At 25.3% G+C, this 18,555-nt stretch overlaps 2 protein-coding genes across 5 annotated transcripts in view; both read left to right on the forward strand.

Moving 5' to 3' along the window:
• LOC126905124 (sodium/calcium exchanger 3-like) overlaps nucleotides 1-10,593 on the forward strand; it is a 15,106-nt gene extending 4,513 nt beyond the window's left edge. For 2 of the 3 annotated variants that reach the window (XM_050684562.1, XM_050684563.1), the window contains exons 2-12: nucleotides 418-763; nucleotides 829-1,007; nucleotides 1,219-1,438; nucleotides 2,124-2,350; nucleotides 2,419-2,603; nucleotides 2,689-2,782; nucleotides 2,846-2,987; nucleotides 3,040-3,378; nucleotides 5,680-6,003; nucleotides 7,046-7,224; nucleotides 9,736-10,593. In XM_050684562.1, the coding sequence (XP_050540519.1) occupies nucleotides 427-763; nucleotides 829-1,007; nucleotides 1,219-1,438; nucleotides 2,124-2,350; nucleotides 2,419-2,603; nucleotides 2,689-2,782; nucleotides 2,846-2,987; nucleotides 3,040-3,378; nucleotides 5,680-6,003; nucleotides 7,046-7,224; nucleotides 9,736-9,963 (2,454 nt within the window). In that variant the 5' untranslated portion in view covers nucleotides 418-426 and the 3' untranslated portion in view covers nucleotides 9,964-10,593. Of the gene's footprint in view, nucleotides 1-417; nucleotides 764-828; nucleotides 1,008-1,218; nucleotides 1,439-2,123; nucleotides 2,351-2,418; nucleotides 2,604-2,688; nucleotides 2,783-2,845; nucleotides 2,988-3,039; nucleotides 3,379-5,679; nucleotides 6,004-7,045; nucleotides 7,225-9,735 lie in introns of those variants that run through there. The other variant, XM_050684564.1, reaches the window with a different exon arrangement.
• Nucleotides 10,594-17,137: 6,544 nt separating this feature from the next.
• LOC126905123 (sodium/calcium exchanger 3-like) overlaps nucleotides 17,138-18,555 on the forward strand; it is a 14,883-nt gene continuing 13,465 nt past the window's right edge. The window contains exon 1 of one of the 2 annotated variants that reach the window (XM_050684561.1): nucleotides 17,138-17,516. The gene's annotated coding sequence lies outside the window, so the exon portion shown is untranslated. The remainder of the gene's footprint in view (nucleotides 17,517-18,555) is intronic. The other variant, XM_050684559.1, reaches the window with a different exon arrangement.

Raw genomic sequence — 18,555 nt, forward strand, 5'->3', positions numbered from 1 at the left:
AAAAAACAAAAAAAAAAAAAAAAAAAAAAAAAAAAAAACACATCATAGTAAAATTAATACCTTCTCCGCTTCGCATCGAAGCTAAAAATCTCATTGAATATTTGACAACTACAAATCAATCTTACATAAAGTTTTGAGTATTATATTTAATATTTATAATTTTAAATTATAACCTTAGAATTTATTACAAGGGGCTTAGCCCTCTCGAAAAATAATTTAGAAAATTTAGTATGTTGTTGTATACAGTAAGTTTTGGGTGGGGTAAAAATACAATGAGCACCATCAAAAACTTTATTCTAGTCTGCTTATGATTATATTTTAATACAATATAACATATATCAAATTTATAAATATTTAATATAAGATAAATAAAATAAATAAATATTTAACATTATAATTTTATTTTTATTATTTAAGCTGAGAAAAATGTCTCATGAAAATATGAATGTTTATCCTTGGGGTCCTGCAGATGTATGTCCCCGAGGTATGATACTTCCAATTTTGGATGAACGTTTATGGCCTATCAGTATTCGTATAATCGTGTATTTTTCAACACTGTTGTATTTTCTCTTGGGAATATCTATTGTTACCGACGCTTTCATGACATCTATCGATAAAATCTCTAGTCATACTAAAAAAGTATACTTGTCTAAGCAATTGTCTAGAGCTTATTTAGTAGATTGTATATTTCCAGACCAATCAGAAGTAATTGAAGTTAATGTATGGAACCCGACATTAGCAAATCTTATCCTAATGGCCTTAGGTTGGTTTTATTGAATCCCTATGATAAATTATAAAAATATTAATTAAGTCAATAAATTGATATAGGTACATCATTACCGGAAATATTGTTATCCATTATTGAAATCGTTGGTCACAATTTCGAGGTTCATAAACTTGGACCGAACATAATTGTTGGATCCGCAGCATTTAATTTATTAATCATTACTAGCCTTTGTACGCTGTCATTGAAGCCAAATGAATCAAAAAGAATATATAATTTAGAAGTATACATAATTTTAACTTTTCGCTACTCTAAATGCCACGGAAGTACTACTTTTTTCCATCCAAACACCTTAAAACTTTGTTATAATTTATTTAGAAGGACAAATAAAAATTTGATATATATTATTGCGTGGTATTATATCTAGTGTAGCAATTTTACAATTAATCAATAAAAACATTGATATTATAAGAATAATTAATATTAATTTACAGGTATTTTTAGTTATTGGAACATTTAGTTTTATTTCTTATTTATGGTTAATGTTTATCATTGATATAATTTCACCTAGCATAATTGAACTATGGGAAGCATCTGTAACATTTATGTTGTTTCCGATATTTATCTTATTTGCTTATGCGATTGATAAGAGATGGTATAGCATTAACAAACATCACAAGTATGAAATAGACGTTGTCAAGTTAGAAGACCAAAGTAAGCAAAATTGTTAATTTTTATTATTGAATAGTGCTGCCGAAACGCAATAAAATTACAAGAACAGTTATTTCAAGTTTGTAATATTCTGGCCTTTAAGTGGCAAAACAATACAAAAAGAATTTTTATACAATTATAAGCGTCCCACCTTTCCATATAATTACATAGGTTTCAAATGAATTTTAATTGACGTATATTCAAGACTGAGCAAGCTACTAAATTTTTTAAATGAGTTAAGTTTAGTTAATTTTAAAAGTAGAACGTTAAGTTAACGTATGTACATTTTTAAGTTAGTTAAGATAAAAGTAACTAGAAAAAAATTCTAAAAATGTTCAAATTTTTCTTATATACTTAAATATATTTAAAATTTAATTTATTTTAAATAATATAAGTCACAAGTGATAAATTTTTATTATATGTCTTAATTAATTACATATAAAGGTACAAAAGTAACTAGTTAAATTAAAAGTTAAACTCACTAAAAAAATAACGAGTCAACTAACATAATTAAATTAATTTAACGTTTTAACTTAATTTTAACATTATTATGCGTTAATTCCTAGCTTTGCGTTTGTTAGTTATCATTGGAGGTAGAGGAACTAGGTCTTATATACTATAACTATATATAACTAGGTAACTATATTATTATAATACTTTTATACTTTGTCATCAAAAAATTTTCAAGATCAACCAATGTATAATAAGAATGAAATGGACGAAGATAATTTATTGGCATTTCTTAAGAATGCAAGTAAATTTCCAGACGTAACAGAATTAGATGTTGCCAAATTAGCAGCCGTTAAAATAATGGATTCGACTTATTCGAGTTCAATACGATATCGGATTAGAGAAGCAAGGCGACTTTCTGGTAGAACTAAACGTCATTCTATGCTTGATGGCCGTCTTCGTCAGGTAATGATAATTTTTTAGTATTTTTCAAAGTAATAATTATTTTTAATGTATTTTGTCCATGAAAAAAGCTGTACGATGTTTTAATGTTAAATGAATCAAATGTGGTAACTAACACATTATCGTCAATTTCTGCTGATGAAAAATGTGCTGTTGTTGAATTTTGTTCACATCATATAGCAATTAGAGAAAACATCGGAAAATATCCAGTTAAAATTTGGAGGCACGGAAATTTAAAAACAAAGTGTACTGTTAGGTATGTATTATCTATTAAACATTTCTACGTACCATAGTAAATATCTAATCTACTGTAAAAATAACCTATTCTTTCGTTCTCTTAGAATTCATAGCTTGGATGGAACAGCTAAAGAAGGTGAAGACTATATAAAAGTCAATGAAATAATTAATTTTAAAGAAAATGAAGAGAAAAAACAGGTAGATATTTTTAAACTAAGTAGTATTATCAAAGAATCGTTTTGGACTTTTTTTTACTGACAGATATTTATTGAAATAATCGATGATGATAAATGGGAACCCGATGAGAATTTTTTTCTTAAACTGTCTTTAGTACGTCAAAAAAAATTTAATGTAAAAATTGGTAGTTTATCGGTAATGGAAGTGACGATAATCGATAATGATGGTATACAATTACAGAAATAGTTTCTATTTAATCTTTCTCTACTTTTTAATAGAACCAGGTATAATAAGTTTTGCTAAACGAGGATTATTTATAAATGAATACGTTGATTTTGTTGAAGTCCCTATTACTAGAACACACGGTTCTGACGGTGTTGTAAACGTTAAATGGAAGATCACAGACCGATCGGCTATTTTGGGAAAATACTTCGTAGGTAGTCATGGAGAAATTGAATTTAAGGATAAAGAGGTAGTTAAAGTTTTAATTATCAAATTAATCAATAAGATGTTTATGGAAAAAGGTGAATTTTTTGAAGTTGAATTATTTGATATTAGTGGTGGTGCTGAAATTGGAAATTTCAATAAGATTACTATTACTATCAGCAGAGATATAGGTAAATAGTAACATGTTTAATTTTATATAAAATCATTTATCAAATATATTATAAATGAAATATATGAATTTGAAAAAAATTTACATTGTTTTTAATGTTAAATAAAAGTATGAAAAAATAGATTAAAAGTATATTATTTTTGCATATTATTTCTATTTAGGTGATTTAATAGGAAAAATAAAATTTTAATTATATTTTATTGAATTTTAAAATGGCTGTTATTTTTCAAGTCTTGAAATTTTAAGAGTGCTAACTAGAAATTTGATAGCCTATTTGGTTAAAGGTAACGTCTATTAAATTTGATGGTTGTATTATCTATTAATAACTATTGTCACTTTGTCAAGAACCTACGAACTTATTTTGAAAAGATTTTTTTTATAGAGATGGCCTACGACAAATTCGTTTATTAATTATAGACTACGAATAAATGCTTGTGTAAAGAAGCTAAGTGTGCAGTAAGTAAGTCGAAGTTTAAGAGGTATGATAAACTTGGAACAAAAGAAAGTGAAAAAGAAGTTTATAGATCTGCAAAAGTAAGAAAAAAACGGACTAAATATTATCACTATGTAAGGTGTATAAAAAATGATGATAAGAGGGTGCTATCGAGCGATCATGATATGAAAAAAGGGTATTTTGAAAAATTACTGAATGAGGAGTAATCAAGAAAGACATTAGAAGATATTTCATGAAACAAGGCACTGGTAAATTTCATTAGCGAGAATGAGGTATAGGATGTGACATCAATGAAACATAATAAATCAGTTGAATCAGATTATGTGCCACTGTAGAAGTAAAAAAAAGTAGGTGGTTGAAGGATCTTATTGATCCTATTAGAAGGAAAAATGGCCATAAAAATGGAAAAATGGCATTGTGGCGCCTATATTTAAAGGCAAAGGAGATATACAAGAGTGTGAAAATGATAGAGGCATAAAGCTTTTGAGTGATAATATGAAGATTTAGGAAAGAATATGAAACATCAGTATAAAGAATCAGTTTTGTTTTTTGTCTGGAAAATCAACGATAGAGCCAGTTTTGTGTGTAAGAAAACTAATAGAATAGTATAGGAAAAATAAAATAAAAAATGAAAACGTTTTAAAGTGAACATCAATGAAAAAAGGAGTCCCAAAAATTATATTTACATTATAGAAGATATGTATGATGGTATTTGTACCAGGATAAGTGTGAGAGGAGTAATAGAAGGTTTTAGAATAAGAGTAGGAGTGCACCAAGGTTCTGCTTTAAGCCCTTACTTATTTTTCATAGTCATGGATAAAATTACTAGAAAACTACAAGAAGAGGTGCCGTGGTATATGTTGTTTGCTGACGATATAGTGTTAAAAGAAGAAAATATGGAGGAAATTAATCAAAAGGTAGAGGTGTGGAAGAAAACCAAACCAGTTCTTGAAGAAAAGGGTTTAATGCCGGCCATACACGATACGGTCTACCGGAGAGGTCTGCCTGTGCAGGTAGACCGTATCGTGTATGGCTGGCATAAGAATAAATAAGAGTAAGATAGAGTTATAGAGTACGAGTTTGATAAAGGAAAACACGAGGTAGGTGGAATGAGGAGACCAGTGACAATAAGCGCGGACGTAATAGAACAATTAAAAAGTTTTAAGTATTTAGGATTAGTTGTGCAAAAGAGCGGTGGTATTGGTACAGTATTAAGTGCGAGTGATTGAAGAGGAGAGATGTGTGTTGTGCAATAAAATAATTCCAGTGAGGCTGAAAGGTAAGTTCTATAAGACTGTAGTGAGACCACCTATGATTTATTGTTCAAAGTGTTAGACCGTTGACAAGAAAGTAGAGCAGAGAATTAGTGTAGCAGAGATGAGAATGCTTAGATGGATGAGTGGAGTGACTACAGAAGATAGGAAAAGGAATGAACATATAAGAGGGAGTATAGGTGTAGCGTTAATCGTGGATAAGATGAGAGATAATAGACTTAGATTGTTTGGTCATGTTATGAAAAGAGAGGAATCAGAAGCTGTAAAAAAAGTTATAGAAATTAATGTCGAAGAAAGAAGAGGTAGAGAAAAATAAAAAAAGAGATGGAAGGACGTGATAATTTAATACTTTTTAATTTAAGATAATTATTAGTTTTAAATTTTTAGGACCCCAAAAATGTTTTTCTAGTTGCGTCACTAATTATAATTAGTTAATTATAATAAGTATAATAAAGTTATTTAAATTGCAAATACTGGGTTATCCTGTATAAGAAATATTTATAATTAAAATTAAAGATCAAATTTTCATTTAAAATAAATTTTAATATAATACAATAAAATTTGATATCCATAGATTTAACAATGGACCGATTGGTGATACTTACTAACAACCATATTAATGAAATTGGTTTAAATCGACAAACATGGTTAGAACAAATAAAATCTGCTATGACTGTTAATGAGGGAGATTTAGAAAATGCTACAACCTTTACATATATGCTACATTTTTTATCATTTTTTTGGAAAGTTTTATTCTCTTTTATACCACCAGCAACTATTTATCATGGTTGGTTAAGATTTTTCATATCTTTAGTACTCATTGGAATAATGGTCACTATCACTGATGACCTAGCTACAATTTTAGGATGTCTAATCGGTTTAGATGATGTTATTACAGGTATGTGTGATAAGTAAAAAAAAATAATATTACCTAAATATTATTAATGATAGTTGTTATAATAAATGGAACTCCTTAATTCTGTTATATGATTCACCTAACAGAGTTTAATTTTTATCGTTATATACCTTAATTAACAATACGTTGATGTTGTTGAAAAATCTTTTATGGTTAATCTTTATTAAAAAATAAGTTTATAAACCAATAGTTACTATAATTAAAATAAAGGCTAGGATAATTAATTATCAGGAAAATCATAATCATAATAGCTAATAGCTCATAAAAAATTTTGAAAGTGGTCCGGAAAAACTAACACCTTTATACATATCTTAAATTAAAACTTATGAAATATAATTTACTATGAACAAAAAAAATTTCATACTTCAGATTGTTTTCATGGTGATAATGGTTACCGTATTCAAAAATATGTTTTTTTGTGTTATAATTTTCGGTTTTTTTAGTAATTAATAATAATATCAAAACTTAGAAGTGTTAGAAAAAATTTAATTTCAGATTTTAGATAGTGCGAAAAGTTGATTTAGAAAAGTATATTTTTGATTCCGATGAAAGTTCTTTGTAGACCGATGTATTTTTCATAAGTAAAAAAAAAAATGTTTATAAAGTATTGCATCCATTCCTTTCATTTTTATACATGTTTGTCATAGAAGTAACAAAATATACTGCTTTATCATTTTCTATTATTTCTCTATGAAAATTATAATACGAAATTATTAAATATTTATTTTATACTACGTTGAATTGTTATAATAGATATTTATTCAAATATTATACTTATAAATCATAGAACTACTAATTAGGAATAATGAAGGAAGTAGAGAAGTTCATTATGCTTTTGAAATAATCTACCTATTTCTTAAAATTAAACACTATGTAAGGTTTACATCGAAACGTTTCTTATGATGGTAATTAAAATCACTGCCAGATAACATCTATACTTGTCCCAACTATCCCATTTCTATACCGTGCTATCGTTTTTTGTTATTGTTATAAAACATCTAAACAAATGTTTTTTTTGTTGAAGCAATTACAATCGTAGCCCTGGGAATGTCGTTGCCAGATATCTTAGGAGCTTGTATTGTCACCCAAGTAGAAGAAAACGCTGATGAAGCCATGATCCATATTGCTGGTTCAATAACCATTAAAGTTCTCATGGGCGTCGGTTTACCGTGGTTTATTGCAGCTTTACATCATTATTTCAACGTAAGATTAAAAATTTGAAATTAAAAAAGGATAAATACAATAGTAATAAAAGAACTAATCATCATAGTTTAAGTTATAGTTCTTATATTCTATTTTTAAAATAATTTATTTTTCTGTTAATTAAACGTGTCTTTAGGAAATTCTTAATTTAAATTCTGGAACAAATGAAAATTTTTTATGCTTTTATACATTTTTATTAATTTAATGAAAATTTATAATAAATTAGTATAATAATTAAACATTATTGACCTTGGACTTTTAATCATTCTCTGTGAATACGGAAAAAGGTTTAGGTGCTTTAACCCATTAAAATTTGTCGATGCAAATTTATTATAGCAACACACGGATTATGAATGTTTCTTTTTCTATCACAAAATATTGCTGACTTCTTTTTGTCATCATTTTGTGATTTGAAAATACCTACCAATAAAAGATCATTTGTATATTTGTAATTGTTCTATCTCTTTATAAATAAAGAGATAGAATTATGTGGATATTAAAATATCCACATCCTTAACATATATTTAGGCAACATTTAATCTTTACATAAGGCAAAACATTTTAGAATTGCAAGTTTTTTTATTTAGCTACAAACTCGCTCACTAAAAGGTTGACTATAAATTAAAGAAGGGTGATTGATTTAATTTGATAAACTACCATAATACCATAATATGTGTAAAATAATTTATAAGAGTAAAAAATTATAAAATACTAAATGTTCTGTAAGATTTTTCTACAAAATGATTCAAAATGACTTCTGATCCTTACCCGTGTACTTTTTAATTAATTAGGAAACGGGTAAATTATTATAAGTTATAGAAAGACTATTGTTTAATTTTTTAACGCTGTTTATTTTATTATAAAACTAAGGTAAATTACACTGCTCTACAAAATGAATTTTGTTTAATCATCAGAGACAAAAATATAGTTCTTATAACCAATCTTTTGCGTTGGTATCAATTCTATAATTAGATTTTTTCTATCACCACTAGTTTTTGGGATAATTACTAATTTGTAAAATACGAGTAATTACACAAAAAAATGAATTAAAAAAAAAAATTTCAAATTATTACTTGTTGGGTTTTTTAATATATTACAGTTATAAATTTGAAATTGACATTAAATTGGACATTTTATGTGAATTAAAAAAATAGTATTGTTTATATAGCTATGCTAAACTTGTATTTTACTAATTAGTAATTATCTTAAAAATTAAAGGCAATTGAAAAACTCTAATTGCAGGTTTGAAATCATCAAAAAAATTGGTATACGAAATTACATTATCATTTCTGATGAAATTTCCTTGTCAACCATGTTATTTATCTTGATTTCTCAATTGAATAATGTTAATTTATTATAATCAAATTTCCAGGTTTCTATATTTTTAACCTGTTTAAAATAATTTAATAAAAATATCGAAAAAGAGTCGCTCTAAATACGAGTACGATCCTCCCAAATTTGTTTTATTTTATTATAAACTTCTTAGTCCACAGGGATAAATGTCTAAATTTAGTGTGTTAATCTGTTCTTGACGATGATGTTATATTAACATAATGAACTGCTTAGCAAACATTTAAAATCGTCATTTACATTGGTTGTCGAATATCAAATTAATAATTTTGTCTGTAAATGAACTGGCAATCATAAAATAACTCATTCATAATTATTTTTAGGGGCTATACACTATGGGTATTACATAATTATAGCACACCTAAATTTAAATATTAATTACGTCATTTCCTCCTACTAGAAAATGCTATTATTTAAATTGATATTGATCAATTTTATTTTATAATAATAAAACATTATATTCTAGTTTCATGCTTTATATTTTATTGAGGATTTAGGATTTAAGAAGCGTATCAAATAATTTCTTACTTTTCAGGAAAGCAAAATAAAATTTTTTATTAATTTTTAATTCTTTTAAAAATGATGCCTTTAAATATACAGAAATAATAAAAAAAAAAATCCCAATTTTGTTGGTTATGTTCCTTTATTCTAGGTCCTATTTTTAGGGTAACAACATTATTTTTTTAAAAGGGAACATACATAATTAACTAGTTTAATTATGAGAATAATCTAATAAGAAAATAACAGTTTGATAATAACTTTTGGACCAATATTTCAGAAATTATTAACATTTTTTTACCTAATTGAGAGAAGGAGTGCGGTTGAGAAATGTCTAGTGATAAAAATAACAACCGCAATTCTGCCTCAGTCATTACCTTAAATAAACAATAAATTACAAATTTCAAAAGTTGTTATTAAACAGTTATTTTTTAAACTTAATTACTATCTAAAAAATAAGCTAGTTAATTATGCATGATCCTACTAAAAAAAATAATGTTGCTACCCTTAAAAGACATAAGAAATAAACATAAAAAATTCTTAATAATTGAAAAATTGAGAAAAGTATGTATTTAAAAGAAAATAACAAAATAGTTGTGTGTATATTGTAACATAAATATATTTTTTAAATAACTTGAGATTTTGTTTTATACATATTTGTAGAATAGCAACTTTTTAATATTGACAAATGAGATCGATATCAATGTGTTTGTCTATTGTACTGTGGCTATTTTGGCTATAGCAGTGTTGATAATCCGAAGAAACGTCAAGTTTTTTGGTAGAGCAGAACTAGGTGGTCCACAAAACGGTAGACTTCTAACTGCATTTATATTTATCACTCTTTGGTTAATATATATATTAATAACTTCTTTTAAATGTACATTTAGATAAATAAATGTTTTAAATATTATAGATATAAAAATAATAATCATACTGTTTAAGTTCAAAAACATCCTTCGATTATAAAATTATAGAGATTTTAATATTCGTCGTACACACTTAATTTGTTTTGCCAGTTAAATCTGACTTGGCGTTAGTTTAAAGTGTGAAGTGACTATTGAATTAAATATTTTTTGGAATTTCATACTACCTACATTTCACTTCATATTAAACACTTTAATTTAAAAAACACAAAAGATTTACCATAGTAATGATTTTACCAATTTGTTGTTAAAATAAAAAAAAATTATACCTAATATTTATAAGTAGGAATAATTAAAACTAATGATGTCTAACCACTGAGAGTCCCTATTGATTGTAATTTAAAATATATAATTATAATTCGGTAGCAAAATGTCAAGTCTGAGGATATAGCCTTTTCTAAACAAAAATCTCTCTCATAAAAATAAAAACAATAAAAATTTATTATTTATTATTATATACGATGTAGAATAATTATTTTATTTCCAATATAAATTGTTTTTTTGTTAATTATACAATCTGTTACAGTTAAATATTATATAAGTGGAATAACAGAGATATGCAAAAGTTACTTTGACTTAATATACGTAATAATTTTAATTTATGATGTTTTCTTTATGATAATATTCTAATAATAGTATATTATCATATAGACACCCGTAAACTTTATTATTCTGACTTCTTAGACTCAGAATAATAAAGCTATTAAACTACTTATTGAGCGAGTATGTTTAAAATAAATCTGCCATTGACTTTTGGCTAATTTTCTGCTTTTGAATACGCCACTGATTTCTAAAATATATTTTGTCTAGGTATTTTATTTAATTAAAAATAATTTGGTTTCTTTTAAAATCTTTGGACTTTCGATGACATTTTTTTATGAGTTTGATACCAGCGTAATCTAAGTCTAGAAAATTCACTATCTCATCAGATAATATATACTCATTAAATAAAATAAATGTGATATTTAGAATGAACTCAAAATCAAAGGTCAGTTCAGAGAAAATTTGAACATATGATGTAATCAATTTTTGTATCATTATGTAAATAGCTTTTTGTCAAGGCTGCATTTAGGAATTGTGTCACTCGGTGTACTATTTTATTTTGATCATCAAAAAAAAATGTTATCTGAATGAGCAGATATTAATTATATAGTTTTTATTGCTTCATATTTTAGTGCCACCTGGGATACTTGTACTCAGTGCTTCCTCCTAAATGCAGACCAGCTTCTCGAAGAAGAAATATAAGAATACCATATAAATTTAATATTTATTTACTTCATTACAATAAAAATCATAGTAATCATTTTTATGAAACTTTGGTATTTAAATAAATACTACAATTGAAATATTCAGAACTATATCCTGTGTAGTTATACTCTATAATACAATAATATTCAGAAATATTCCAGTCCTAGTTTCTCCTATGATTTTGTCCGTTTTTTTTTTGATTATTTATTTTTTTATGTGTAAATATTCGTTTTTTACAAATTAGTAATTATCTCAAATATTAGGATGTTATAGAAAAAATCTAATTGTAGGTTTTAAATCAGTGAGAAAATTGGTTTAGAAAAAGTATATTTTTGTCACTGATGAAAACTCCTTGTAGACTAGTTTAGAAAAAAATTTTCTTGTATCAAGTTTTAATAGACGTTTGATAAAAAAGTAACGAAATATATTACTATTTTATACTTTCTATAAATTCTATTACTATAAATAAAATTATAAACTACTAAGCTTTTATTCTTATGTCATACTTATAAACTAAAGAACTAATAATTAGGATATAATGAAGAAAATAGGAGTTGATGTTGCTTTTGAAAAATCGACCAATTTCTTAAAAATAAACACTATGTACAGATTTACATCAAAACGTTTTTTATGATAGTGATTTTAATCACTGTCAGATATTATCTATACTGTGTAAAATTTTAAATGTTTTTTCTTATTTTGTCAGTTTTTATAATGATTTATACATATAGTAAGGTGTTTTAAACATAAACTAAAAATTAAACTCTACCAATTTAGTTATGCTACCCAAAACAATTTTTACTTTTTGATAAGATCTAGGAGACAACTATAAAAATAAATACATTTTTTATTATTAATAAACAAGTTTCAATATAAAATCATGAAATTATTTATTTAACATCAAAACTCTATAAATGAATACAAGTAACTTACAGTTTCGTAATAAAGTCCTTAAATTCTACTAAATAAAAAAATTGTATCACAAAAATGTATGCTAACTATTCTCACTTACAGGGTTGGTTGACAAAAGTAGTTTCAGTAGAAATCGAAGGTCCAGATGTTTTTATTTTATTTTATTGGGAAAGAAGTTGGCGTTTGTAGGCCTTAGCTCTGAAAGAAATGTTATTCAAGGGGAACAACATTGCCGATGTAAATTATTTAAAATTTCTTCCTTTCTGTTATCAAAAAGTTTTTATTAATAGATGTTACAAAAAATCGTCTACTCTTTTTTTCTATGATATAAACAATTTTTCAAGTAATTGAGAGTAGCTTTAGTTGATGAATATACTGACCCTGTTTGTAACTTTATATTACTTATATTTTATACTAAAAATAATACATTTTTTTAAAAACAAATTAATGAATTGTTGGCCAATTGTCAAAAATATTTTATTATATTTTTATAGTTGACTTGAATAAAAAGTAAACAAGATTATTTTTTTATTAGGATGCTTAAATAGGATAAACAATGTTGTTTAAATCAACACCGTATGGAGATCTTATGCTTAAGTTTTTTTCTGTGATAAATTAGTACGCATATATTCAAAACACTTTTACTGTTGTATTTATTCTCTAAGTATAACTCAAAATTTTCAAGTTTGAGTGCATACATATATGAAAAAAAAATTTTGGAGTTGTTTTTCGTTATAATATTTCATAATTCCGATTCAAGTAATTAGAGATATTATGTTTTACGCACTGGCAATTGTGTCGCTCCTGATTTTCTTGGAGATAAAACTTTCTAAGAAAAAAAAATCTTTAGCTAAAACAATTGAACCTAATATGAGTACTTGTCCGATTTTGACACACATCCTATTAATTTGACATAATTATTGACAAATAATTAAATTTTAGAAGAAGAACCGCTCAGAGAAGATAAAAATACTTTTATTGAAACTGAAAAAGAGCCCTTTAAAACTATTACAGAGAAAATTATATTAACAGATAATTCATTTAACTGGGACAGACATCGTTAAATTATAATCTTTGAACCTTATCAATTGAAATATTGCCAGAAAATACTATTAAAATACCTTACACAAACATTTTATACCTAAATAATAAAATTGAACTCATTAAAAAACTGAACCCAGAAATTGTTACGAAAATTGAAACCACCACTCTTACAGAAATTTCTGTATTAGCTGATAATTTTTTTAACTCGAACATAACACAGTCAAATAATAATCTTTCAACCTCACCGTCTGAAATATTTTCAGAAAATATTAACACAATAACTCAAGAAAACATCACCTTAATAAATAATTCACTCAACTTTAATCGAAAATCATCTTAAAAATTAGCAGCAAGTATTAAAACATCTAATATTAACAGTTTGTTGCTAAGTAAAAAAACTGAACCCATCACTTCACAAGTCCCTGAAAAGACTAAAGTGAATGGAACTTTACAACTTGAAAATAATAACAAAGAAAAATTAGCTACTAGTATTCTGTCCTATGATATTAAAAAATATTTATGGGAAAAGAGGTACTTATTGTTTTTCAAATTCGACGAAGGAATCATGATGAACAATGGAAATAAAATAATTATTTAAGCAAATTCTAATTTTTTAGTATTAAAGATAATTTCTTTTCTTCAGAATCATTTTATTCTGTTTGTCCCGAAATTTTAAGCATTCATATAGCTTTACGATAACTCGGTCTAGACGTTACTATGGATCAGATTTATGGTGCTGGTGGAAATGTCATCCAATTGGCCAAGAGATACACACAAGTAATTGCTGTGGATATCGATGCTAAAAAAATAAAATTCGCTAAAAGAAACGCAGAGATTTATGTAGTCAGGGACAAAAATAAATTTATACAGGGAGATTTCTTCGAAATTGCAGAAACTTTAAAAAATATAAGCCACAAGACATAGTTACGCGTCCTCCATAGGGCGACCCTTCTTATTAGAAACACGAAGTTTACAGTCTTGAGAAAAATATGTGTGACGACTACCAAGGAGTCGGTTAAAAACTCTTCGACCTGCTGAGAATTATTGCTCTCAACGTATTACTGCACTACCTAATACTACAAGACCTGTAGTTAATTAGAAACTAATCTAATTTCTAATGAATGACACAATTCTATTACTGCGTTTTTCGGGAGATTTTTCAACATAAACAAGAATTTTTATCTAACGTCAACAAAATTTACACGAATAGAAAACTCTTGAAGTGTTAGCTTTAATCAGCTAATTACTATTTTTTTGATATTATAATTCAGCCATTTTTCAACAATTTTCGATTTAGACCTGCTTCAAATTTTAAATCTTTCTAATTATTCACATTATTCCGTAAAGACACATAAATATTTCAACATATTTTAATTTTCAATATTTTACCTTTATAAACATATCTATGTAGACATAACCGATTTTTGAAATAATTTAAATACCTAAAAATTCTTTTATTTTTGCCGCAGCTTGCTGTTAAATGGCATTTTAATGAAAAGTAAAATTTAAATTATTGTATCATGATTATATACATTTCATTTTAAAACATATAATATATTTCTTGATTTTTCTTATGTACTTTTTATTATATAATTTAAATTTTTTTGATTAACTTAGTTTTATGTTTAATTTTTTATCTGTAAATTACTACATGAAATTGTTCTTGAATATATTTTGTTGATTACAAAAAAGTAAATATACTTTAATCGCTAAAATTGCTTTGTTCGAAATATTTTTTTACTATATTATATTATAAATAAATATTACAACAATTGAATGCTCCAAATTATTTTTTTACATATTAATTTGAAAATGTTTTATTAGTTTATCACTAAATTATTTTTCAATAAGTTGATTTATGTTAGATAAAAATTATTAGAAAATTTTCTAATGCCGTTTTTCATAAATAATTTAATTGTAAAAAAAAATGTTATCTTATAAATTATTTAAAGAATAGTAATAAATGATTTTTGTAAATTATGAAAAAATATAAAATATAGAAGAAAATAAGTGGAGATAGTGTTAATCCACGATTTAAACAAAAGGTAAAAATGTATTTATTTTGCTTGAGTATAGAAGTAAATACCTTATCATATCTTTGAATTTTTATTATTTTAAACGTATAGGTTTATAAAGGGCAAAAAACAAATATTAAATAATATTACGAAAGAGTTATTGAGAAATAAAAATAAATATAACCATGGTTTTTTCTTCACATAACAACGTTTTGACCATATATTTTTTTAATTACCTTTGCAATGTATCACATAGGGTGTATGTAAAATATTTTGATAATAACTTAATAATGTAAATTCTTATTTGTATAGGCAGAGTAAGACAATTTTTTTTAACTTTATAGAAAATAGTTTACTATCAACGAGTTAATAGTTTAATCAGTTACTTTTTATAATAAATTAAATTTAAATAAGTTGATAAAATCTCATTAACTTAATAAGTTAAGTCAATGCAAGTGCTATTAGGTTCACAAAAATATCCACAGATTTTGGAAGACTATATTTTCTCTATTATTTCTTGAGATATTTAGTTTTAAAACCCCTTTTATGTTTAAAATAATAGTTTAAAACTAAAAATTATAAAAAATACACATTTTAGTATGGTTTAAGCGTTAATGATGGTAACATTGTCCCCGAAATACGTATTCCCGACGTTATAGTAATTTTAGTGGCACTTTAAGTTAAATATTAGATACAAGTGATCAATTCTTAGTATGCCCTTTTTTATTGTTAAAAATATAAATGTAGTGTATTATTTTCTTTTTGAAAAAATTGAGATACGTAGGTTTGATGTGGAAACAACAATACGCAAAACACAATAATTTTTTAAATCATATTTATAATTTTATTTTATTTACCCTAAAATCTAAACATCTATGTTAAGCAAATAATTTTAACATTACATAACTTATTAACTTGCTCTTGCTCTGCCTTGAATTTGTATACAATAATATTTAAACTAGAATTAAATCTATGTTAGAAATAATTTTATGGCAGTCATTTTTTCACTGAAAATAAAACGAAATTTGTATTTTCCGGTCACTACGAAAAAAAAATCTAAAATAAATAGTATATAATAATTCCATTTGTGTGATACATTTATGTGAAAGAAATATTTTTTTAAGAGTGGGTTGTTATTTTTTTGTATCCTTTAAGACAATATCGCAATATTGTGTCACCAGGTTTTAAGCTAACATATGTTATGGGCCTTAGTTTTTCTTTGGGGTGTAAAATTCAATAAATGATTATACATATGATTTAAAATTGAAACTATATTAAAAATTAAATTAGCTACAAGTTATCCATTTTTATTATATAGATTATACATATGATTAATTTATGAATTTCTTTTAGTCTTTAGTCATATCTATTATTGTTCTTGTCAAATATAAATCATCTTAATGACCTAAATATATTAAATTTTGTATAAATCCAGTGATTAAGGAGAGATTTAAATAATCTCCTCGTATCTACTACATTGAATCACTTATTTATTACCGTGTAATCAGTAACAAAATAATATAAATTATTACCAAAAAATGGAACTACATTTTTTAGTTGTCAAATAGTACCGCTCCCTGAGGTTGGTATTCTTTGAAATTTTTCATTGTTTAATCCACATCCGAATTTTCAGTATAACTGCATCGAAATAATAACCAAGAAAATAAGATACTAACATAAGCATTACATAGCAATGATGATAATTATACTACTCCTATTTAGTCAGGTGATCCCCGCCAAGTAGACACGTTGAAAAATAATGTAAAAGAGTGGAGGGCGTAATGGAGGATTTTTCCAGCAAAACGATTATTACAAGTCTATTATGTATACATTATGTTATTATACTTTCTCCGCATGTTTTCATTTCCCCTTCTTTCGTTTCGCCGTGTGAAACGTGTGCCGGCAGTAGAAGCAGCTCATCGTGGCAGTCGAATTTCGAACTCTACGCCAATTGTACTGTGTCATGTAATTTAACAAAGTTTTGTGATATTCTATGCCATGTCAAACAATTCTAATAAAATGTTTTTAATTAATATAAGATTATTTTGATAATTTTTAATTAATTCAGTTTTTAGTTTACTTATAATGATTTAATATAAGATAGTATTAAAATTAAAATGTGTATCATATGTTTATGTGTTTTTATAAGGATAATTGTTGGAATGTAACGTTAAAAATATTTTATGAATGTCAACAACAGTCTAAAATTAAATTGCCCTACATTTGGATACAATATATACTTTACTGTAAATATATATTTACTGAAATAGGTGAGAAAATTGTTTTATGATTTTGTACAAAGGCAAGTGGCAAACATAAATAAAATTAAAATAAATGTTTATAAACTTTTATTTTAAAGTAACTAGAGTTAGTTTACGATTTCATTTTACTCCAAATCAAATCTCATGGGAATAAGTACAATTTTGAACATGAATATGGCTATTTTGCTCTACTATTGTAAACATATTTATTTAAGAAATATGAAAAAAATATATAATATGTAGACATCCAGGTATTCTCTAGAGAATCAAAATCTAACCTGATTCAATTAAAGTCTAACTTGCGCTTACTATCTATTTTTGTATGAATAATTCGGTGCATAATATCACCTAATTTTTTAGATTGATAAATTATAATATGAAAAATTTGGTTTTAATGTGTGATTTTTATACTAGAATTTTTATGAGAAAAAGTAACATTTTTTTAATGTAGTTTAGTTGTGTCTGTACAATAAAATGTACTCGGTTGTTTTATAATTCATGTTAAATATTTTCAAATATTTCCGTATTGAAATAGATGTGTTTAAATTTTATCATTACGGAATAATAGTAAAGGATTTATTAGTAAATTTGTTATTTTGCTTAAGATTTAAACATATAAATGAATACTTCTCACAAATAAATGTTAAAAAAAAGTTGTTAAACTTACGAATGTGTAATAGCTTCATGGATTGATATATTACGGGAATTATTTTCAGATGTATCTATGTCTAAAATGAAGGACAGATATATCTAAAAATAATTCTAGTATAATATTTATCTAATATTATTCTGACCATGAAATTGTAAGAAAAGTATATAGGAAAATATTTCGTCTGTATAATTTTCTCACGATTTAATATTAATCTTGATAGGTTTACACTATTATTTTATTATTCTATTTGTATAGTTCGAAATACAAAATTATACAATAGTTGTTTATGTTTTTAGAAGTACTTAATTGTCTTAAGATTAGCTTTATTAATATCAATAGAAATCGATTTTTTCAAACAATTATTACTTTTTAGCTTCGATGCGAAGCTGAGAAGGTTTTGGTTTTACTATGATGTGTTTTTTTTTTTT

Source organism: Daktulosphaira vitifoliae, unplaced genomic scaffold (genome assembly GCF_025091365.1).
Source record: "Daktulosphaira vitifoliae isolate Bord-2020 unplaced genomic scaffold, ASM2509136v1 Scaffold_4, whole genome shotgun sequence".
Lineage (NCBI taxonomy): Eukaryota > Metazoa > Arthropoda > Insecta > Hemiptera > Phylloxeridae > Daktulosphaira > Daktulosphaira vitifoliae.